Here is a 25,963-nt window from a genome sequence, read left to right on the forward strand (position 1 = left end):
TTGTATAGACCGGAACAAGTAATAATCTGAGTGTGCTCGATCTGGCGAATATGGTTGGTGTGATAGCACGTCCCATCTAAGTTATAACAGTTTCTGACGAGTTACCAAACTTGTGTGAAATTTGACATTATTGTGGTAAAACACTACACCTGTTTTTTTTTATCAATTCTGGCTGGCTTTTTCTGTTTGATGATATTACGCAATTTGTTTACTCAAATGCAGTACACTTTCGAATCAATTGTTAAATTGTCTGGTAAAAGCTCCAAAAAAAATTTCTTTAATATCCCATCAAATAGAGCATTTCTCTTTAAGAACTCGTGGAATTCATATATCGAGCTTTAAAACGAAACCAATTTGTTTCAAGTACTCATAAACAGTTCAATTTGACAAATTTAATCTCTTAGTGATTTCACGTGTTGTTATTCCGCAGTTTGCTTCAATCGGTACCTTTATTTTGATTTCATTGGCTTCAATTGGCCATCCATAACGCGGTGCATCTTCAATACTGAAATTGCGAGAACGAAATTTTGTAAACCAGTTTTGGCACTGTCGTTCTGTCAACACATCTCCACCATACATGTCTCATGATTTTTTTCTTGCTTGAACGGCATTTTTATTTTTTTTTGGTAATAAAAAAGCAAAATATGCCAAAGATGCTGCTTTCGATCTTCCATATTTGATGGGACACAAAAAATAAACAATTGCACGAAATCAAACAAAATTTTTTACAAATAAGCCATAAAATGCTAGCTGTCAAAATATGTAATGATAATACGGTTTAGAATGAAAATGGCAGAAAAAATACCACTAATTCGTCTAGTGGTAAAAAACACGAACTTACTTTCCGAACAACCCAATAGAATTAAATTAATTAATTTAATTCAAGATGATAACTTAAATGCCTAAACCAAACTCTACATGAGAGCTTAACTGCCTACCTCTAGTAAAATTAATTAATAATTAATTTATGATTTATGATGATTATGAATGTGTGTCTCTTTGATCTGACAAATTAAGTTCGGTAGACTATCAATACAGTCATAAGTGATATTTAGAATAATAATTAATTATTAACATAGTCCAAAAGTAGCCTGATAATTTTGGCAAGATATATACTGTACATATAATATATTATCAAGATATTATATTGTGTGCCATTGCAGGTTTTTGGCTATATACAACAATTTTTCTTTATTTTCGGGTTGTGTAGGAAGCAGCCTGCGAGGAGTATTTAAAGTAACACAGATCAGCAACATGATCTTTTTCTGGCAGGTGAGAGGTCACCGAGGTGAAGGAAAAGGGTCCTCTGTTTTTTTTTTTTTTTTTTTTTTTTTTTTTTANGATGATTTATGTTAAATTCTTTATTCATTTGTTTCAAAAGAAATTCCAGTGCAGAGTTTATAATATGAAAAATTATTAAAAGCATTTTTATGTATAATATTTTAAATATAAAAATATTCATGCATATAATAGAAAGAAATTTATATAGTGCAAAAATTTAAATATTTGTTATGATTAATTAACTGAGACCTGAAAAACTTTAAGCAAAAACAAGTATCTTCAGCAAAACTTAATCTGAATGTTGGATAGATCAGCCAGATATAATCATGCATTAAAATCCTATACTAAAAAAGATCTGGTTTGGAATCTTGTGTAACCCTCATCTATGCTGGGCCAATCTCATTGTGGATCTGGCATGAAGTGAACAAAAATGTGAATTCATCCATATAAAATGTAGCCATGTTGAATGCCACATTATAACAGCAATAATAAATCATTTATTTTCAGAATAAGAGTTAACATATTAGATTAGTGGTACAAAATAGAATCCATTTTGTGTCTTGTCTGAACTGATGTTGATAACCAACTGGTAATATTATGTGGGGTTAGTAAATAAGACTACAACTCAAAATTAACAAACTCATTCATTTCCAGCAAAATATTACGAGCATTTTTGACCTAATTGATGGATAATTCAATCTAATATGATGATATTTTAATTCTATGGCATTGTAACACCAATATTGCCAAATTTATAAAAAAGATCAATAGCAACTGATATGGCAACACAAATTAGATCATGAAGGGTACACCCAGCTCATATTTTGGATTTAAACATTACCTTAAGAAAGAGGCGCATTTGCATGATTATATGTAGGAAGTTTGAGTATTTTCCAATTTTTATTCCTGCAAAATTGGATGATCCATGCACATTTAAACTTTCAGCTTTCTGTGCTCTAATTAAGAGAGCTTTCTCCCATTGCACAGATATCTTAGACATACTAAGGAAGTTAGCAATACAACATGGATACCCAACGAAACTCATACAGCAGTTAAATCATACATGCATAACAGCAATTGCAGGGGATAACAAGTACATCATTGATTTTTAAAGAAATTGCAAGGAACATCCAGGCAAGAATAATCTACTGCAGAAATCTGTCTGTATTTAAATTGCTTAACAATGGCAATGAAAAACAGGATGTGATGCGTGCAGCAAGAGTATATAGAATCCTGTTCAGCAATGAGAGGTTTGATAGGAGATTGAAATATATAGGGGCCACTGGTGGGTCTTTGTAGGTTAAAAGAACATAGGCAGATCATTGATAGGAATAAGCCCATTTTGCCTTTAGCCATTTATGCAACTGAACCATGAGTAAAGGTTATATTTGAAGAGATTAGACTGATACAAACTGCAGGTGATAGACTTAAGATGGTATGAGCTGCTAGAGATCTTTAAAAAAAAAGGAGAGTGTTAACTATAAGGAAGCCAACTTGATTTCTGCCAGGGTTTATTATTTTAGTTCTTATTTTTGTTGTTTCTCTCAATATTTTGAACTATGTGATTGAAATATTTTCATTTATAACTGTTCAATTAGAAGAGTGGATAATTTTGATGTTTAAATGTTGGAGAATTTGATTTACAATTGTCTTTATTTGAATGTGTTCTATTTGAGCATTTCATTACCAAATGTAAAATTTTTAAGCCAAGGTCTGATAAAAATTTATCAATTAGGTCAAAAAGTTCATAAATTAAAATATTATTTTAGAAGTGAACAAGATTTTTTAATTTTGAATATTGTGGTTTCAGTATGATTTTATCTCTAAGACTACAACTGGTGAAAATTCTGTTTTATTGATTCTGACATTAAAAGGACATGTTAAAACAATGAAAAACTGTATAACTTGATTTATTTATTATTGTTAATTTGGTCAATGAATAATTAAAGAAAGTAATGTCAGCAGTTTAAACTACTGTATTATGAAGAAATAATGATTAAATATTTAATATTAAATATTAATATTTAAAGCTGATAATCATTTTGTGTCATCAACTACATATTGAGGTTGATAGTGTGAAAAAGGAAGCTTAAAGACATGGCTATTTACATGAAGATAATGATAACTATAATATGATAACATGGCTATTTACATGAAGATAATGATAACTATAACTAAAATTTGATTGTTGTTTTAGGACCTACTAATTTTGTTAATATTAAACAACTGATGACAATATCCACATTATAATAACTATAATTGCTTAGGCGGGATTACATAACAATTCAGTATTTTAAAGCTTATAAATTGCACTTTCTTAATTAAAAATTGTTTATAATCATTATTTTAAATTATGATAAACAATTCTTAAATATATTTTTCTGTTTAACTTTTTAAATTTAAAACTAATTAATTACTATTGTACTATTGAATATTAATATTAATAATTTATTTGTTTAATAAAATTCTATTGTAAATATTAATATTAAATATTCTTTATCAAGTTAATTTAATATTGTTATAATAGTTTATAATTTATAAATAGATTGTTATAATAAGACATTACAGATGTAAGGTCCTTGCTATAAATGTTATACTCTTATGTTGATGTAATGCTCCCATTATGATGTTTGTCAGAACTACCAGACATAGATTGTAGAATCCACAAAAGCTTGGTAAAATTCTTTTGAAACTTATTGTCTCCTCTGGCCTATGATCCTTTTTTTAGTTTTCATAAATAAGTGCATAGAGATTGAGAGGTCCAGCATGGTTGAAGATGGCTCCTGCCATACATTAATCTGCTTGTAAGAGATTTAAGTTGAATTTGACTTTATAACTCCTAATGTGTTAGTTATTACCAGGATTGTAGAATTGGTAACCAAGCCCCTGACTCTGAATCACAGAATCTTAGAAGGTCCAACTTATGCCTCTAAATAATAATTTAAAATATACTTTGATGATATTAACTGGAATTCCATCACTACCAAGTGAATCAACATTGTTAATTATAAAATATGCCAAATTAAATAATTATTAGGAGTCAAAATTATAATATTTTATCTTTGTTAAACTTACAGATAAAATTTAATTTCCTTTTTTATAGCACTAAATGCCTTCTATTTTTTGAAGATTTTATTATGATTTTATTCGTTTTAAGGACTTATATTTTTTGTTAGAAAATCTGCTGCTCCCATTGTGGATGGGGCTGAACCCATGATGGGCACAATTGAAAATAAAGATCCTCTTATTGACCACAGGATGGAAGGAGTAAAAATAAATAAATAAAAGTAAAAGGAAGACTATGATCAGATGTAACTTTGATCCATTGTTGATGATTGCACAAAATCACCAATAATTTTGAAGCCATCACACAGCAATACATAGGGTCAAAAGAACATGATCTGTGTACCACAGATTACTAAAGACGTATACGTGTGAGGACAGGTAGTGTATGCATGTACGACACTTGCAGACACCCACTTCCTACAGTTCTTATTTGACTGCTTTTAATGAGTATATACTTGGATAGAACATTCTGGGAAAATTTTCTGATGGGGCTGAAGTGTTAGAAATTGGACAAATCCTGAAAAATTGGAACATATGGCAATCTTATTCTTATATAAATTATTTTAATGTATTTTTTTACTTTTGTCTTTTTTAGGTTCTTATATTTTGTCACATATTTTTGCATTTGTAGAAATTCATATCTCCAAATTCTTCAAACAATTACAGTTGTATGCTTTCTTGGAGATGTAAATGAAAAAGTTCTAGTTAAACTCTAGACCTTTTGGGCTTTCCAGCCCATCCTTGGATATCAATGCAGTTGTAGATTTGTACTATTAATAGAAAAGTATCAGGGTTTACTGGAATTTTTTCATCTTGATCTCCAAGAAAGCAGATTACTGTACATATTTCTGTATTGTTTTCACAGATACATATACTGTTGTATATTTGTTTTTAATGGGTTTGTTTGTTAATCCTTCTCTTCATAAGACAATAATATTTTTTTGTACAAGTAAATAATTAAATATAATATTATTTGTCTTGGTTTTGTCAGGATTATTTTAAAAAATTTTTCATGTTGCATAGAAGTACAAATAAACACATTATCATTAAAATATACAGTATCAATGGAGTCACTCAATGTCACTGAAAATTCCATAATTTTGATGATAAATATTTCAGAATTGAATCTAATGATGATTGGAATGTATAAAAAATTATATCAATAAAAATACTAAAGAAAGTACAAAGTCAGAAATCTCATCACTTGATGTAAGAATGTGAAAAAACCTTTTGTATCCAATATTTAAATGTAGATTTTTCATTAAGTTTACAGTGTATGATAAAAGAATGCCCATGGAGATGGACCAGAAGGATCATTTTACTCTGCTGAGATTTCACTGGTAGTTGGTTGTAAGTTTGCACCTGACCAATGGACTGCTGCATGGAGTTTTCTGGGTTTCTTTATAAGTATAATACTTAAATCGGATCCAGTTTTCCTTTGAAAGTTATTCTGGGAGGCAACTTCTTTCATAGATTGCTTGTGCATTGCATTAATAATTATCAGTCCAATCCACACTGAAATGCAGTTTATTTTTTGTTTTGTTTGAACTTATATAGATTTTTTAAAGGTATTTTGTAAGAATATGTATGTATGTATATGGCACCATGACACAACATGACACATGGTCTATCTGCTGAGGGAGATGCCTCCCAGTAGGACTCTCTATGGAAAACTAGCTCTTATTTAGGTATTGCAAATGTAGAGAAAACTCAGAAAATGCCATGTGTCCAGCCATTGGCAAGGCGCAAACCCATGACTAACTACAATGGATAAACCATAACAAGTGTTTAGTGGTTTTATCCATTTGGCTACTGACGGACTTTTTTTTTATTTTGTAATAGTAAATTTATTTTAATAACTGTCTGCATGCAATGAGATGGCTAATCTATTTCTTAAGGTTATATACAGGCTCGATTCTATTTGAAAGATTCTGCATTTTTTAAAGTAGTTTGAATTTCTTCTCGAGAACACTTCTGCATCAGAACTGGATAGTGTAAATACGAACCTCGAGGTCAGTCTGGTGATGAAAGTAATAAGAACTTCTCATTACTTTCATTGTGGACTGACCTTGAAGTTCATATGTGATCAGGGGCGCCGCTAGCAGTTTGAACGCCCGTGTGCAATACCGATTATGCCGCCCCCTGTTTAACTACGATTACCTACGCTGAGCTTGCCAGAAAGGCTCTTTAATGTTGTCTCATAAGGGTGTGAAAAAAGAAAAGAAATACTTTACAAAGAAAATCTATTATTACTAAGTTATTTTTGTTTACTTAAGTGTAAAACCATATAAATATTTATCTATAGAAATTGAACTTCTCTTGCCTTTATGTTTGCGAAATCTGCTATCAATTTTCATGTATCAAAGCAGTCTAAGATTTCGTGTTCAATTGAAAATACTGTATAGCTAAATTACTTAATTTTTGCTGGTGCGTTGTTGATCTTAAATAGTTTTTTTTTTATAATTTTAACTTTAAAAGGACCTTTCACCAAATACAACTGAAATCGGCAATGTAAGTAATATTCTTAGTGCTATTGCTGTGTTCGGAAATGTTGAAATTAAGTCATTAGTAAAAAGATATTGTAATAAGGTTTGTGGATCATTAGACTTGTTTTCTGGAAAATGCAACTTTAAAGTATTGATTTCATTTAACAAATCAATACCATCAATGTCTGTTCACTACTCGAATCGTCTTTAAGCTTCAGATTTAAATCCTAACCAAGTTAAAATATCATTAATTATACTTAGATCCATAGCAGAAGAATTATTAACAAAATAATTGCAATTTGATACGCGATAGAACTGTTCAAATGCGTACAAGTACAAATTGAGAAGGAAGCTCTGTGGGGATTCCCTAATTTCTCCAGTCCTGTCAACTTCTGTAATAGAGCACGACTATGAGTACTTGGCTTTCGGGCGCTGCCGGATGGTTCAATCTGCCAACAGACGTTTCGCATTGAATCTTAATTCTGATAAATGCCAATAGAGGTGCTGTTAACGCTATAATATACGCTAAATAAGAATATAGTAATTGCGCTCCGGTCGGATTTTTTTCTCCTTGCGAAGACATTTCTTATGCTATAAGTAGGGTGGGTATTGGGACAATGACTTTGAATATTACGTGACCGATCGCTCGATTTGCCGCCCCCTGGACGTGCCGCCCGCGTGCGGTGCACGCCTTGCACGCCCGCTTACGGCGGGCCTGTATGTGATTTTAAATTTCTGTTTGTTTTTATATACATGTTTATATTTATTCTCATGACCATAGATTAAGATAGTATAAGTATAATATATCCATTTAAGGAATGCAATTTTATTGAATCAATCGGTTAGAAAATATCTAGTTAATTTAAATTGTATATGTTTTGCACCATGACAAAATCTGTTGGGTACCTTTATATAATAGGATACTGTTTTCCAGAAAGATGCAAAGAAACTTACTTTAATGGAGTCAGAATGAGTGTGTAACGTATTCCTAAGTATCAATACTTTTTGGGCAATTAATTCCTTCTTTGTGGCATTTTTAGTAATTAATTTCCTCAAAGATGAAGTAATCACTTAAAAAGCATTCAGTAAGATGCTACGTGTTCATTTCTGATTTCAATGAAGTAGATTTTGTTGTAATTTTATAAAGAAGTAAGAGAACATTATCAAAAAAACTCAAGAAAACATCTTGAGTTTTTTGATAATATTCTCTTTAAATAACTTTTACTTATACTGATTTATATTCAAATATAATTTAATTGAATGATTCTCCTTATCACAAAAATTGTTCATATATGTAATTCAATATAATGTATATGCTTTTTGTAGAGCAAAAATAGAATACTCGAGTACATCAGATTTAATTCTTTTTGTTGCTAAAAATATTTTTGTTAAATTGTACCATTAAGCTCTTCTATTATTATTATATTATTTACTCAATATATCAGTTTTGTTATTGATGAGACTATGTCTCGTCGTCTAAAATCGTGCTGCTGTCAACAGCTGCACGATTTTAGACTGTGTCAAATTTAGCTGTGTCAAATTGCAACTCCTGACATGTACTCCTTCATACCTTAGAGGTATGAAGGAGTACATGTCAGGAGTTGCAATTTGACACAGAGTATTTGGTGCCAAAATCATGCTCACATAAAGTAAATCAGACTTGTAGGTAGTCAGGGGACCAAGAACTGGATCAAAGGAAAACAAAAAATGCTGAGACTGTTTCTACAAACAGGTGTGAGTGCGAGATTTGCGCATGCATTGCTCGCACTCTCCGAGACATAGTCTCGTCCCAAAAATGGCTTCGCCGTTTTACTTATTTTCTGCATAATTTCATCATTTTCTGTCATCGTTATAAGTTTGTACTATAGTACCACAGTGGCCAAACTGCTGCTCACAAGTGGCACGTGGCTCTTCTCAACTCTTATTGTGACTCCCAAATAATTATAAAATATTACATATGCAGGGACAGGCCTAGGACTTATTGAAGTCCAATGGGGCCCCATTTTTTGTTAGATTAAGAATCTTTAAATTGGAGTTTAAAATTCATTTTTAATAACATCAAAATCAGAGTTGAAATATATTTATTTATGAAATGGTGTTGAATGACAAACTTTATATCTTATATAAAAAACATAAGAACTAAAGAAATATTTACATTGATTAATTACTGATCAATTACATTACATTGATTACAATAAAACAAATAATACTATAAATGATTATCGTTATATTGTTAATAATAACTATTTTTACTATACAATAAGTGCTCATTTTTAATGAAAAAGTATTAAAAATTTATGGCAATAATTTAATTTTTGTGGGCCCTTGACACTTGGGGGCACAGGGCTTAAGTCCTATTGGTCCCTATGTAGATATGCCCTTGTACGTATGCATAAGTAACACATCTCAAATTTATAAAATGAAATTGTATAACTATATAGTAGCTGCAATTTGGCCACTGTGGATTTAATGCATCCAATTTCGAGATTTTTAAATTGTACATTTTACAAAAATTAACCAAACTCTCAACTACTAAAATGTATTTTGTAAAAATGCAATATAGTTTGTATCCAAGAAATATTTTTTCTACATTTGTTTGCAAGTGATCAAAATAATTATCAGTTAATGTTGAAAATTAATACATTAATAAATAACATCATTTGTTTCATGATGGACATTTGATAAGTATATTAATACAAAATTATGGTTTTATAAAAGACAAAATTATTTTGTAAGAGAAAGAAAGTTGTTACCAAATTCAATATAGAATAAGATAAATGCTAAAAGGTTTAAGATTTTCTGTTCATGTACGTTAGTTTTAGGTTAAATGGTCTGAAGATTAGACAGACTTTCTCTCAAGAAAGGAAGCAGAAACATGAGCTTCCTTATCAGGATCAGCCTGTGACCACAGACTGTGGATTTGTGATTGACCCTGTTTCTTGAAATATGCAATACCAATGCATTATGCAATTGTACTTAGGCACCTTCCCGAAACCATAAACGTGACTAAACTCATGTTTAATGGTCATCATGCACACAAACTTTGCATACCAAAAGACAGACTTTCTGTTTCTCTGTGCCAGTGCCACTTTTACTTTTGTCATGTGACAAAACAACCACTTTCCCTCGTCACTATGGTAAAATTTGAACTTTGTACAACTGATGTGTTTATTATGACAGTTTAAAAACTAGTCACACCCAAGTGGATCATCCTATATATTTAAAATACACTTAGAGAGAAGGAATCAAATGATAAATAATCACTTAATCCCACTCAGCCTCTTATGCAAAATATTATATACATCAAACACATGTTTCTCAGCAATAAGGTGTGTTTGATGTATATAATATTTTGATAAATAATCTTGAATTTTGTTAATAATTAATACTAAATATTAATTGTTTTTTTTAAATAATTTTATAAAATTTTTGCATAAATTCTTTTAGTTGTATAAGATAAAGGTATCACAATATTTATTTAAAGCTCTTTTAAAAAACCTCTAATTTATATTTTTGGATAGATTTAAAACATATTATGTTTATAATCTTGTTATAATTTTAATTACAGGCACTTTTTGTGGGGCACGGACCCGATTTTAAGACACATCTCATTGTCAAACCGTTTCCGAACATCGAACTTTATAATGTTATGGCAGGTAAATATATTTCAAAATATAGGGAATTGAAATATTTAGTAAATAATCTGAGAAAATTGTATAGGTGACAAAATTATATTCACTAAAATAAAATTTAGTTGTTTTGATGGATGGCTGAGGTGGTAAAGGCATCAGCCTACTACTAAGATATGTGAAGGTTTGAGTCTGAATCAGAATCTCTGATTTTCATGGATGATTTGATATGGATATGCCAGGTTTATTGCTCACCCATTTGGTTATTCCTATTGTAGACCAACTGTCTAAAATACATAATGGGTCTGAAAAAGAGGACCTTTCTCCTGCCCATTATGAGTTCTTAATCTGCAGAATGGAATGAGTTAAAAAAAGTTTCATTGTATGTGTTTTGATATACATAATACATAATTCTGTTATTAAGTAATTTTCTTTTGTAATATTGTATATATTATATGTAAATATAAATGCATTAATTTTCTATATTTATAATTAATATTGTTATTTTTGTAAACAGATCTTATAAATGTGACAGCTCAACCTAATAATGGAACCGAAGGGAGCTTGAATCACATACTGAGGAATCCAAAACCGGTTGAAAAGTCGTTATTGTATTATCCGAACCTGTGCGGTGGGACCGAAGAAGATTTTGAAGACATGAAAAGAATTACAAACTGTTCTTGTGAGAAAGTAATATATTATTTTATATTATAGAATTTTATTATAAATAAAACATCTCTTCTTCTGATGTACATTAAGCATTTAGTTCTGTATGACTTTTCTGAGACAAACCATAACTTAGGTAGCAGAGACTCGCAACAGTAAGTAAATGGATGCAGAAGATGGACCTGGTGAACACAATAATGGAATGTAAGCACAATCTTATTCTCCACACCTTCATCCTCTGCATCTGTTTACTTGGTGGTTGTGAGTCTGTGCTTCCTAAGTTACAGTTTATTTTTCTCTGAAAAGATATATGGAACATTTTTTCTCTATTTTGACTTTAGTAACACAGTAAACAATTTTTTCTATTGTGGTTTTGAAAGTAACAATATTAGATACCATTAAGTTCTGCCGTTTTCTCTGAAAGAACAATTACTATTAAATGTAACCATCTTGCAACCAAATGTGTTAAATTATTGTTACTAGTTTGTCAAATTGCAGATTTGATTCTTCCGGTTTTGGATGCTTTTCCTTGTCATATGTTCTTTAGAGTTGCTTCAAAGTCGATAGTATGACATTGCACATTAATTAAATAAACTAAATTAAACATTCATTTCCAAAATACATGGATTATGTCCAACAAAAATGAATATCTGAACTATGAAAATGCCTTAACAAACTCCAACACCAGATTGAAAACATTTCACATTGTGATGACACAGTTATCAATGAAAATGCATTAAACTTATTAGAAAATTTACTACATTTAGTACTCGATATTAATGATGATGATAATGCTGATGTACTCAATATTTTTAGAATAACTAGATAATTGTATAAAGAAGGTGATTCTATTTATAACAAGCATGAGTATAAATCCATAAGAGACAGAAGGATATATCCCTCCAATATTTTTGTACCAGCAAGTTGTCCTCCTCCCAATGTATTTTTATTTTATACCATGCTATGAAAATTAGGAGCAGAAACAAGTACTCCTGCAAAAAACCTATTCACTTTCCAGCATAAATTTAATGATTGGACAAGTGCTTTAGAGCTGCTTTAAAGATCTACTTCAGGTCTACCCATACATTAACTTATTTTTTGTTCTGTTTTCGGAACATTAGAATATTGAATTTCCTTTTTCATAAAAAACAACTATTGTACATAACAGGTACAGTACATCTTATTTTCATATTTACTCAAAACCCAACAATAGGAAATTTTTCTTACTCGTTGTCACCTGACTTCCCCCCAACATATATATACAGCTCAACACTGATAACAACAAGCACTTTCATACCTTCCAATTTTGTCGTCATAAACATTAAGAAATCATTCATTAATTACATGTATAACTTTTGAGCCACTTTTGATATCCCTTCCTCCCTGTTGTGTACAATGATGTACTTTTGGCAAATTCCTCCCCTTTACACACGCTGTGGCTGTACTCTATATTTTTGTAAATATTAATTTAAGTTTAGTTTAGTTTCTTCTCTCTACTCTTTGTTCTATTGTTCTGTTTTCTTCTAGAACTTTCTTATCTATTCCCTGTCCCTTGGGTGGGATGACCAGTTCCTAGAAATGTGAGGAACAAAGGTGTAAACAGGACTCGGAGAAAAAGAAGTGACGTAGCAGGTTATTCTTAGGTCAGACAGCAGAGTGTATGGATGAGGTGAGAATACTAGGAGTCTCATTAGCAACGACTGGAGATTTCAGAAATAAGGAGAGAAAAGATTCTGTTTTAGGGTCGTATTGATGACAGTGGAAGGAAGAATCCTAAGTATTGAAGGAGAAAAGAACTGGCCAGTTATAGGAGAAGAACGTGTGTTATCCCACCTGACAGTATGCATAAGGAAACAAGTGGGATAACACATGTTCTTCTTCTATAACTGGCCAGTTCTTTTCTCCTTCAATACTTAGGATTCTTCCTTCCACTGTCATCAATACGACCCTAAAACAGAATCTTTTCTCTCCTAATTCTATCGTATATACCATTTCTTCTGTCCTCTTATTTCTACCGCTTTTTCTGTCATTAGTGTTAAGTTAGTGTTTAAGATTAGTTTTAAGGTTTCGGGTTATAAATTATATTGTCATGATCAGGATCTGTATTGTACACGTGCATTGGATATAACGATCTATTATTCTCGCTGTAATTTTGCATGCTACTCTTTGTACCATGAAGTTGGAATCCCCTGAAATAGAATCTGTATAAAAACGTGAAATAGTTTAATTGGAAAAATATAACATTTTTTGTTACTGTATCCTGTTTGCCTTTGTGGTGAATTCTAATTTCGTGCACTTTCACAATGCACAATAGTTTACAGATTCCTCTGACATTGAAGAAATTACTTTAAAAGGTCTGTAAATATTTTCTAACTGATAGTTTATTCACACAACTAGAAAGTAGCTTATAGGAAAAAATTCATATGTCACTAATACCACTAAAAAAGTCCACATAGATGTCTCAACCCTCTTCTCCCATTTTGTACACTGGGTGGAAGGACTTTTGTGAACCCTACACATAATAGATGACTCCTAATAATAACAATTATATTAAGTTTCAGAAGAAGGAAAAAAATTATGAAAGGAAATTGAAGTAAAAGACAATTGTATTTGTGACAAGTTTCCATTATTAAACTTTCATAAATACTTCACAAATATTTTTAAATGGACTAAACTTCCTAAGACAGACAGAATTTAATTTACACATAAAGTTTCATTGATTTGTTATTGTTGTATATCAGTTGCCTCATGCAGTAGCATTATATACTGTTTCACTGTAAACTACTTTTTGAGTTTCATTTTCAAAATTTGACAATAGAATAAATTATAAATTAATTAAACAGGAGTTTCAGGCTTGAATTCCACTCTAGATCAATCTTTTTTTCCAGAATATTCTAAATTTAATAAGTATTGGGTTGTTCGGAAAGTAAGTTCGTTTTTTTATCCGCGGAAAAAAACGCAATATTCTTATGATAAATAAATATTTTATTGAATTATATATTGACCATTTTGGTCAAATACCAGTTGTCATTGTTTCTAGTAGTAGCACGATTTCACATTCATAAAAGTTTTGATCGTTGCTTACAAAAAACCGATCCAAGTGATTTTTGACATTGTCATTTCAAGTAAATGTCTTACAGTTAAAAAAAATTGTATAGACTGGAACAAGTAATAATCTGAGTGTGCTCGATCTGGCGAATANAAGGGAAAGTAAATGAGACGATGAACTTTTTTTTTCATGCTTCTTGTAAATTCTTTACACTAAATGATGATTGGCAGATGATGCAATGAGCTGAGCAAATATCATCACAAGTTAACCAAGTTTTCAATTCATTCACTTCATCCTGGTTTTTCTAAATGTACTGTACAATTGACTGAACTTTTTTAAGAAAAAGAAGAAACAAACGAATGCCTAAACTGACTCATCTTGAAAAATCAATTTTTAAAACTCAAAACTGCAGTAAACTTAGCACAAACAATTGTTTTTACTTAGACTCGTGCAAATTGCACTAGAAAATTTGACATACTGCATCATCATCTATGAATCATAACAAAAACACTTCTATATGAGCTGAAACTAATTTAGCTTGAACAACACTTTTTACACTTAAGTGTCTCCGGAAAAGATATTTAAGTATTTAATTAATTTTAATGAAAATTTTTCACCCTTTTTATAGGTTTGCATCAGGTTTAACAAGATCCAAACTGTTTAAGAAGATATTCTCTTATTAAACCTGACTCAGACATATGAATGGGGTCAAACTTTTGTTTAAATAAATTAGTGTTGCTGAAAAAAAATATTTAAGGTGTTATTCAAGCATTTTATCATAGTAAACATACTAAATATTAAAGATTAGTTTTTAATATTTTTTTAAATTAAAATATAATTATTTATTTTTTAACTTTTGCCAACACTTAAATATTTTTGTCAACTACCAGCCTTGATTTGAAATTGCAAGTCAAGTCAATCCAATACTGGCTGGGTGGCAATCCTAATGTCACTCTATCTCTGAAATGAGGACAGACAATACTGACCAAGTGCAATCTCTCATTGCTCTGACTACACACAAGAAAAGTCTGGCATGACAGATGGGACACCTTCAAGTGGGTGATGGACAACTGGGCGACAAAGTAAGAAGTGAATAATAAAATACAATTTTTTTAAAAAAATCACCATTCTTTCCTATCAATCTCAGTAAATTTAAATAAGATTTTAAGAAATAAGTTAAAAGAACGATTTTGTAATTAAACAAATTTATATATGTTAATACTTTATTTATGTTTACAAGTAAATAGAAAAGTGTGCTGTTTCAGGATAATAGTCTGGTTTTGGGCTATGTGTAATTTTTTTTAAAGAGTTGGCAGCAGTTTTGGTGGAGAGAAAGGTGTATAAAAAGAATTGTGGGTTGGCTGGAGGGGGCCTTGTTTCTGGCAGATGAGAGGTCACCCAGGTGAAGGAAAGGGTCCTTGGTTTTTCTTGTGTTTCTTTGTGTGTTAATGTGTTCAGAGTGACTGCATGGAGCGACGCAAGTAATATCTACACAGACTTGTATTACCACTTTGAAGTGAAAGAATATGTTTGCATCAGCTGGAATATTTACCGGGTGATAAAAATGCTTTGTTGGTAAAAAGTAATTGTTGGTAGTGGACATTGCCCAACAATTAGTTTTCTTTTGTGAGCCCCACGTGTTTGGACTTTACTGAAAGGACCTGTATTATAGCAAACTTGTTGTACTGACAAACCTGGAGAGTTCATAGGTGTCTGTATGTGCAACCTGGTGAACAAATTGTAAATTTTTGTGTATATTTATTTTACTTGTACATAAACTTATTGTTAAGCTATTTTCATTTGTTGTCTTCTCACATGGTAATTCATTCCCTTTCACAATATTCTTAGTATCGATTATTGCGATTTTCCACAATATATATATTGTGGAAAATCGCAATAATCGATACTAAGAATATTTAATAAATAATAAATAAATAAATAAATTTTATAAATAATCGATACTATCGCTATTTTATTTTTTTTATTTACTAACATACATTTATCACACTTTGGTCATTTATGTATCAAATCATATCACACACGTATTACATATCACACAATTATTTAAATTAATAAATACAATTGAGCAGAATAGATAAATCTATCTATTCTGTTCAATTGTAGTTAACAATAGTCATAAGGTATGGTCAAATAATTATAGAAAAATATCTTAATGCTCTAAAGAAACAATAATCTCATAATTAGTATTTGATTCTGCACCAGTTTACTTGTCATCTCAAATTCACGATTCTTCATGGAATTGATAAGATTTTGGCGTGTTACATCTCAAATATTCTCTCATGCTTCCATGATGACCACCTTAAGTTCATTAAAAGTGCTAAACTGTTGTCCATCACTGTAAACCTTTTGTACAAGAAGCCCCTCCACAGATTCTCAATTGGATTGAGATCTGGGCTGCCTGCTGGCAAGTCAGGAACAGTTATGTTCTTTAATTGGAACCAAGTTTTGGTGGTCTTTACTATATGAATAGGGGCATTATCCTGTTGAAACACCCAATTTGGTCCACCAATAATTGGCCCAAATGGCAAAAGATGGTTTTCTAAAGTATTCTGATAGTCCTTAGCCTTTTGCCAGCCAGAAATAAATATGATTTCATTCTGCCTATTGAAGCCAAAAGTGCTCCAAATCACAGAACCTCCTCCAGACACACGATTGAAAAATGAGTCTTGTTCTTTTCTTAAATTGTCTGAATAGTACTGGCAGCCACCTGGCCTATCCAACTTGAATTTCTTTTTGTCACTGAAGAAGACTTGTTGCCATTGCATCCATGTTTGATATTTTTAGCCAAATTCCAATTGTGCCAACTTGTGCTTTTGTGTAAGCTTAGGTGTCTTTGCATGCTTCCAATAAATGGCAGTTCCATCCTTCTTGAGGGTATTCCAAACTATTTGCCTAGTCTGGATCAAGTCTAAATGGGTTTTAATTTGAGGATAATTCATTTGGTTAACTGGCCAGGCAAAAAAAAAAAAAAAAAAAAAAACATGGCTCCAATCTCTTGGTGATAGACTCAATGATTGTCCTGGTTGCTTGCATTTCCCATATTTCTCCCGATGTATCACTAATTTGTGAATTACTTTTAATGAACAACTTGTTTCCTTTGATATTTCTTTCCATAAGCCCATAATTTAAGAATACGGCACACTTTGTCCTCATTGAGCTTGGTTCCTCAAGGCATAATGGCTACTCACCAAGAGGACAATCAAAACTTGCTTAACAGTTTTAAATTTGGTGGTTAATTAGTTTTAGTTTTGATATGCAGCTTTTGCAACTAGAGTGCACAAGACTTAGGGGAAAACTCAATGTAAAATCCAAAGAGTATTGTTTCCTTCTATAATTATTTGACACACAAATTCTGATTATTGTTGAATGTCTAAAACAATCCAAATGTAATTATTGAATGCACCCATTTAATCAATTCATAATACTCCAATGATCATTTACTAAAAGTTTTGTTACAATATATGCAAGTGTTTTTTTAAATATCAACAATAAACTTTTTTCTATAATTTTTTGACACACAGTATATTCATTCTTGTAAAAGAAATACTTGACATATTATATGCCAGAACATACCTTACACTTTCCTTGTCCAGAATATCCATATGACTCCATTATGGTCACAGAAGAATTTGATAAGGTGTAGAGTTTGTCAAGATGTTTTGCCTATAGAGATAATCTGGTATGAGAAGAGAAAATGCTCCTATCATTGCATTCTTCAATTCTTCTGTTGTCTGGTAGCATTGTTGACTGAAATTGTTCCCAATCAGATGGATCTGTCATGGATCTAAAGTATCTCCAGCATCTCTCCTGTGGCCACCGACAAGACCCCAACTTTATGATCATGAGAATGGGCTTCTTCATGAAGAAAGTCAATCAACAGTGCTATCAGACAACAGAAGAATTGAAGAATGCAATGATAGGAGCATTTTCTGTTCTCATACCAGATTATCTCTGGTTAGAAAACATCTTGGCAAACTTGATGCCTCATCAGACTCTTCAATGATTATGATGAATCTCATTCTGAATGAGTAAAGTGTAACATATGTTCCGACTTATAATATGTTTCAGTATCTCCTTTGCAAGAACAAAAAATTGTGGTAACACAACTTCCTGGACATGCTATGTGTATTTAATTAGCCAAATTAAAGCCCAATGAATTTGGCATTATCATTTTATCGAAATATGAGATATGCTATCTTCAAATTATCTAGTATTTCAAATTAATTAGATTCAACTGTATTTAAAATTGATTTTCATTGCCAATATTCCCTGCATTAATCTCAATTTTGGAAATAAACAACCAGAAATCAAAGGGAGCTAAGTCAGGCAAATAGGCAGGATGATCTAATTGCTTTGTTGGCCAGAAAATGTCTCACAGTGAATGACTGTGACTTTGTGGATTGTCTTGATGAATGATCCACTTGTAGCAATAGAGTATGTCTTTTTCTTCGAACAAAATCTTGTAATCTCTGCAGTACTTCTAGGTAGTATTGTTAGTTGATTGTTTGTTCCTGTTCAATAAATTCTTGATGGACTATTCCCTTGTTATCGAAGAAGTGCACCAGCATGGTCTTAAAATGTGTGTGTGACATGCGTGCAGTGAACTTGGGCATTAGGGACTTTTTCGTAGCATCTTCACCATTTGTCACTTGCATACTTGCAACAGTTGTAATGCGTCATTTGTTGATTTTCACACAAAATTTAACATTAATACATTGCTATACATTTGGTCACACATTTTTATGCCAAAGACTACATGCAGATAACTATTACCTTCCCAATAGCTAATTAATAACTAGTTCTATCAACTTGAAATTTACATATTTAGTAATTTAGTGTTAGTTCAAATATGTTCAAACACGAATGCACGTTTTTTCCATATGATTGTCAATGGCGACACTACGCGGCCATTAAGGGAATTAAATTGTCACACCTTGTATCATTGCTTTATCTAAACAGTGAAATTTTCATAATTACAAATGTTATTACTATTGTTTTTGGATGCACTATTTTAGAGTTTTTGATACTTTTCAGTAGCTATGTCTTTTATTTTATGTATTTTATTTGTTTGAAAATCCAAATATTCTTTATTGTGAATAGTAAATATTATACAATATATTATTTTTACAGTATATTATATGATAATTATTATTTCATTTTAGAAGTTTCCTTTGGATAATTTTGAAGATAATAATCATGTTCCTTGGGGACTAGTAGGTACTGCAACAGAAAAAGAGAATGCTTTCCTTTGTCTATTGTACAACGAAGATTATACGTCAACATATAGCTATCAGCTACGACTCCCCGTCTGGACCGCATTCACACTTAAAGATAGCGTATGAAATTTTAATTCCTAAATTCTGTTATAAAAGTGCTTATTGGAGTTTGAATAAGCATGCATATGAGAGATGATCAATAAACAATAAGTCAATAAGTGGAGAGTTTCGAAAGTAATTTTCGTAGAAATGAAACTAGGTGGGAATTGAGAGATATAAATAAGGTAAACATTAGTTTGGCCAGTCAGTAATGCTTATGATCCTACAGTAGAGCAATGTAACATAATATGATTCCTAATCTCAGAAGAAACTGGGTGTATGGAAATTTTTCAACATATGACAAATGTGTCTAGACAACGCACAGTGAGTGAAGTCCATGTGACTTTCATGTCTTTGGTGACCCGAAGAAAGTGCTGAAAGGAGACAATTTCAGTCTGACTGAGCAGAATGGAGAGCCATATGCACTTTGCTCCACAGCTGTCTTGCAACTTTTTTGAATATGGAATCATGAGGCTTGTAGGACAGTGAGATTTTGGGATAAATACTTCAATGGCCAGGCAATTACATATAAAATAAAATGCACTTGTTACATTTTATTGATCATCTCTTTTACATATATATCAATACATACATACATCCATCTAACTAACTTATGTACAGTATGTTAACAATTAATTAATTTGATCAAGACTTTAAATAATTGTAGTATGATTTAAACAGTCAAAATTTAACAAACTTGTCATTCAAAAAAGTAATTGCTAGAAAACTGATTACAAAAAATTGGGTTATCTTTGTTTTGTTAGGGGCAGTTATCATTATTCCTGAACTAATGATAACTGCCCTAGTAATAGTAGGACTTTACTGTAACAAAGAATAAGAATAAAAGATATCTGAATTAGAACTGCTTATCAGATTTATTGATGAAATTCTTATATAAAGCCTTATCTATATGTAACATTTGGATATTAGACAACTTTATGGTTTAAAAAAAATCTATTTTAATTGAATAAATTTATAAATCATGTTAATTATTATTTCAATATTTTTATGTTAATTGAAGATTTGGAGCAGGAAAAAGGAATCTTGCTGGGCTGTGGACTATAGAATACCATTAGATTATACCCCTAAATGCAAAGATTATCAGGTATTACCGACCGAATTTACACAGCAACTGTTATTCCCTGCTGGTATGTAAAATTTCAGTTGTCTATGTTATAAAGATCAATACAAGAGTATTGTACAAAACAATTCTGTCTTAACATTTAAAAATTATAATTTTTACTAGAATTGTCTTCATCTATCAGAACAATACCGATGGCATGGCTTGCTACAAATTCTGTTCCAATGTATGTTACCTACGGCAGTAATGTGAATCGCTTTATTGAAGAAATGCTTCTTCAGTGGACAAGGAAATACAAGACAATAAATGTAGTCACAGGACCGGCTTTTGACGTTAAAACAAATGGAATTAAATTTCCCAATTATGAAATTTTGTAAGTGATTTCAATGACACCTTGTCATTGTGTACATTATTTTATAGATTGAACATAAAATGTAATCCACAAAGTATTAAATGTAATTCAAAAATTTAGTTAGTATCAAATAACCTTAAACTGTTTAGAGGAAATTCGTACTTTATTAGTTAGTTTCCCGAGATTCTGCAGAATTTGATTAATTAGTTGGAGCTGTCGAGAGGGGAGAGAGCCAAGGAATTTTCCCTGGAGCGGGTTTGATGTTAGAGCATCTCCTCAAGAAACAGGCATTAGATTGAACAATGTGAATTTAAATGTCACTAATATTTGGAAGCCCAGAGATGAGTCCAGAGATGCACTTTCTAACCCTGTGAATTATGTTATTTTTACTGACTAAAAATAAAATCAAGACTGCTTTTCATTAATAAAGAAATGTTCTAAGTATTTTATTTGTTTGAAAATAAATGGCAAAAGAGGCCCACTAAGGAAGAAAGGGATCCGCTCTACTCCCATACCCATAATACATGTTGATCAAATTCTGCAAGCAGCAAATGCTATTCTTCAATGAGAATAAAACTTAGTTTATGAATGATTCTAAAAGGAATTAGTTACATTTAGTGTCTCTAGAACATTTTAGGCATGATTTATTGGTCTAGACTTACAGATCAGATTAAACAGACATCTAATATTTTTATTCTTGAGAAATACGAAGTAATAATTGATAAAGTATATATTGATGAGCTAAGTATTACATAGATGAGTTTAATCATCCACAAAAAAGATATCAAGATGCTACAGAATACAGAAAAACCTTAGATAGTGTTCATGGATCTTATCTTTGTGCTTTATGAAGCACAAAGATTAAGAGTAATATGTTCCATAAAATATCTATTTAAGATTTGGCATAATTAGTACACAAAGAAATGAAACTTTCACTTTGTTAAATGCGTGTAAAAATTTATTCCTTCCTTTTAATCACTGACTAAAAAAGGCTATTTACCAAGAAGGAGGCTTTAGAATCAAATGAAACTATTAGTGCAAACATGATAATGGTAATAAGTGATTACAATGTTACAGAAAAACTAATTTCTGACAGAACAATACAATTTAAAGGAACCTTTAGTACTTTGTAAGATCTCCTCTCATCTGGATATGCATAGCATCAGGATTGGCACAGAAATATACAGGCACCGTTTGTCGTCCTGCAACAGATTTGTCCATGGATGTTGCAATTGATGCTCCAGATCCATCACATTTGGAGATGGTCAAAGTCGGCATCCCTCCAATCCCACAAATGTTCAATAGATGACAAATCCAGATTTGTGGAAAAGGAAGTGTGGCAATGCAACAGAGACATTCCTGGAAAAGTAACAGTGCAGCACAGTTTATCTTGTTATCTTGCTGGAAAGTGGCTGTTTGAAGCACTGCCACAAAAGGCAACGTGTGAAGATGCAGGATTTTCTAAATACACCATTGTGCCATTAGTATTTGTTATACCACTACTGAGGGTGACTGCACTGCAGAAAATGAAGCCAACAATGTTGGTATGCTAATGGCAGGATGCATAATAGTTGTCATGTATACAAATTTGCCTCTGCTAGTCACCTGTCAGTGACATAGGTAGAAGCTTTGCTACAGAATTCTGTGTCCAGATGGTGGAATAAGCCATTTGTGCTTGCCTGATGATCAGATGATTATCTGTTCTGAAGATCTGTCTAAGACATCCAGACTACTCCCAAGTCTGCCCATCGCGTCTGTTTACCTTTACATATCCACTGTTCCAATACCTCCTCACAATCAGGTCAGAATTGTCAGATGGCAGAGAATTAGGTGAAACAATGTTCTTGCTTTCCTCAACCCAACATGTGGTTTTTCTTATTCATGTCAGCTGTGCATGTCTTTGACAGTGTATTTGCTATTTGAGAGTCTTTGAATGAATGTCAAGTACTGCCCGTATAACACAAAGAATTCTGAAGACAGTAAGCCTCTGCAAGCTGTTTTATAGGATACTGGATATAAGATAGGGGTAGAAATTTTAAAGTACTGATGGGTATTAGCTAGTGTGAAATTAGACCACAACCATTTAATCATTTACATACCTGTTCGAGACACAGAATTGTCCCGGTTAAAACATAAAATCCAACGTAGAAACTCGGCAGCTATCGGGGTGCGTAATTTTTTGACAAGGGATGTATTTATGTCTTTATTAAGTTAGAGAGATGTCAGAGTTGCAGTTGGCATTCTTGTCGATCAACATTACAAGAGAATTTTGTTCTTATTTACTGGATCAGTTTGAAAATAATATTTATGCTCAACCAAATTAAATTTCAAAATCAATGATTTTTATAAATTTTTTATAATTAAATTATTAAAACTTAATTTTTATAATATACAAATAAATAGAAATAACTCGTTTGTATTTTTTTTAGGAAAGTCCAGAAACATTCGGTTCCGATACCGACTCATTACTTTTATGTAATCACGAGATGTCTGGACGACATCAACATTCACAACTGTCTTCCGCAGAATGTCGATGTGATTTCGTTTCTTCTTCCACACCTGCCAGAACCAGAAAACTGTCAGGTAAGTGGCACCGTTGTCTTTCTATTCTTATTAACTTGAAAGTCCAAAACAACACCTTAGTTAAAGCAGCTCTAAATTTGATAACAAATGAACATTTGAGATTGAAATAGAAAATCTTCATTTTCTCATCTGCCTATTAGCTTATAACAACAAGTACTTTTAGTAACTTTAGATCCTTTGCATTATTCCCATTATATAGAAACTTCCATGCATTCAGGGGCAGCCCTAGGTCGATGCGAATGGCGTGACCACACCATGTGCCATCATAGGGGCGCAAAAAATGCAACGACAGATCATCTGTGCAAAAAATAAAACCCAATCACCTTATTACTACTTAACCCTACCTGCCAAAATAAATTCTATACAACAGTGAGCTGGATTGTGCACATTTCAAAGGTATACACATATAGCATGAAATTCACACTTAACGTTGTAGACTGTTAATCTTTTCAAACAAATATTGTTTCTTTTTACTGTTATTGTTTCTCATCCATACTACTACTATGTTAATCTTTTGGAGGTCTGAGTTATTAATAATGTAAAAGATGTATGTTATCTGTAGTCTCTATGTACAGTTTATTCTCTACAGGGGGCACCACAATGAGATCTTGCACCATCTGAAAACCTTGCTAGGGTCTCTCCTGCATGCATTGAGGACCCTCATGTAGATATAGAGATTCATAAACCATCTATTTAAGTTAGATTCTTTTTAACTATCAGTCTTGCTTTTGTGCTTTTAGTCCCTCTGTCCCCATAGGGTCGGTGGAGATGTCTCGATGTCCCATTTATTTATTGTTTTGTCACAAAAATTGAAGATGTTATAATGAAAATATGGCCGTTTGGTAACACAAAGTAAATATTTTCTCCAAGGATATGATGACAATTTTTAGCACTTAATACAAAATTTATCATTAGCATGCACCAGCCCTAGGTTTGCCAACTCGATTCCAAAAGATTTGATGTGTCTTATTTTTGACAAATGCTGTCACCCACTGCCTATTCTTTAGTCCATTTTAAACCCAAAATTTGATCATCGTGTCAAGTAAATATGAGAAGAATAGGCCCCGATTTAGGAGTCTCTCGGTGAATGTGGGAGAGTTGGCAGCCCCTAACAATAACTACCTCAATGGGAATAAATAACGAGAAAGTTTGTCTAGAGACTATTTGGATATCAAAATGTCGAATAACGTAAGAGTACTTGGCACTTTGGTACCCGTGACGAGCCTTCTGCTTTAAAAGTTCAAAAATCTGGTCACCTCACAACTAAAGGGTTGTTTCGGACTTTTAAAACTATCTAATAAACAAATTTTTGCCCGGGTTTAAACCGTAAATTACCATCAGTCTGCCGAAGAATATCTGCTGAAACACAGTGCGAGAGTGAAGGACGTGGAGATTCTCACGGGGCTGAGATTCTTCTCTTCTCTTCCGGTCTTCGAGGAAATAAGACTCCGAACATTTTTACCCAGCGAACTGTGGGACACATAAATTACCTATCATCGCGTCAAATCGCTCCGTTCGGACACGGCTTCCAGAGAGACGGCTCGGAAAATAATTTTAGACACAACGTATACCACATTATTCAATGTATACTTTATATTTACTCAAGTTGTGTGTGTTAATTAATAAAATTATTCAATTAATTGATCATTTTCAGCTGTAAAGAATTATTTAAAGTAATAAAGATTTTTTTTGTTTTGATTTTTACTAAAAATTAATAAACTGGAGTTGACTTTTACAATTAATTTGTGTAAATATAAGTGTGATTACACAGCGCCATCTTCTGCTCATAAACTGAATAAAATTTCATAAATTAACAAAATAAGACTTTTTAGACATTGTCAACAGATGGCAGCAGTTAAATAGCAGACGATTATTTTTATTCCATGCGGGATTATTATGGTTTTAAAACTCGAGCATATTCATTCTAACATTGAAAACTGGATTTTTTAAAAAGTGTTCTTCATGGTTTAAAAAAATTTTAAAAATAGTAATTCGTATAATTTTTAATCAGAAAATTGCATGTAATTATTTTAATGCCAAACGTTAAAAAATCGGTGGAGCGTTAAAACGGGGGCATTAACCCCATCTGGATTTATAGATACGAAAATTAGAAGTTAATTAAAAAAAATTAATTTCCCATTAAGTTAAACAGGAAAAAATCGCAAATAATTTTCTACAATTATATTTTATGCAATTTATTTTTAAAATGAAAAATTTTGCTGACACTCCTGACGCCATCATTTTTTTTTAAATTCCGTAAATTCACGTTTAACATTTCAAATTATATTTTTTTAATTAAAATTCGGCAAATCTCGTTATTATTTATCTTCGTCGCGGTAAAAAAGGTAAACGAACTTTCGGAATTTATTCTAATTTTAAATTAACTTCACGAAATTTCTTCTAAAAGCACATAATTTTAAACTGTGACGTAATA

General features: G+C 31.7%; 1 protein-coding gene across 1 annotated transcript in view; it reads left to right on the forward strand.

The window, feature by feature from the left end:
* LOC111635281 (ectonucleotide pyrophosphatase/phosphodiesterase family member 1-like) overlaps nucleotides 1-25,176 on the forward strand; it is a 57,989-nt gene extending 32,813 nt beyond the window's left edge. The window contains exons 14-20 of the mRNA XM_023380203.1: nucleotides 10,402-10,489; nucleotides 10,980-11,152; nucleotides 19,361-19,534; nucleotides 20,535-20,661; nucleotides 20,760-20,967; nucleotides 23,376-23,529; nucleotides 24,871-25,176. Coding sequence (XP_023235971.1) covers nucleotides 10,402-10,489; nucleotides 10,980-11,152; nucleotides 19,361-19,534; nucleotides 20,535-20,661; nucleotides 20,760-20,967; nucleotides 23,376-23,529; nucleotides 24,871-25,014 — 1,068 coding nt within the window. The 3' untranslated portion in view covers nucleotides 25,015-25,176. The remainder of the gene's footprint in view (nucleotides 1-10,401; nucleotides 10,490-10,979; nucleotides 11,153-19,360; nucleotides 19,535-20,534; nucleotides 20,662-20,759; nucleotides 20,968-23,375; nucleotides 23,530-24,870) is intronic.
* The last annotated feature ends 787 nt before the right edge of the window (nucleotides 25,177-25,963 follow it).

This window comes from Centruroides sculpturatus, unplaced genomic scaffold (genome assembly GCF_000671375.1).
Source record: "Centruroides sculpturatus isolate CEXI.00-Female unplaced genomic scaffold, Cexi_2.0 scaffold898, whole genome shotgun sequence".
NCBI classification, from domain to species: domain Eukaryota; kingdom Metazoa; phylum Arthropoda; class Arachnida; order Scorpiones; family Buthidae; genus Centruroides; species Centruroides sculpturatus.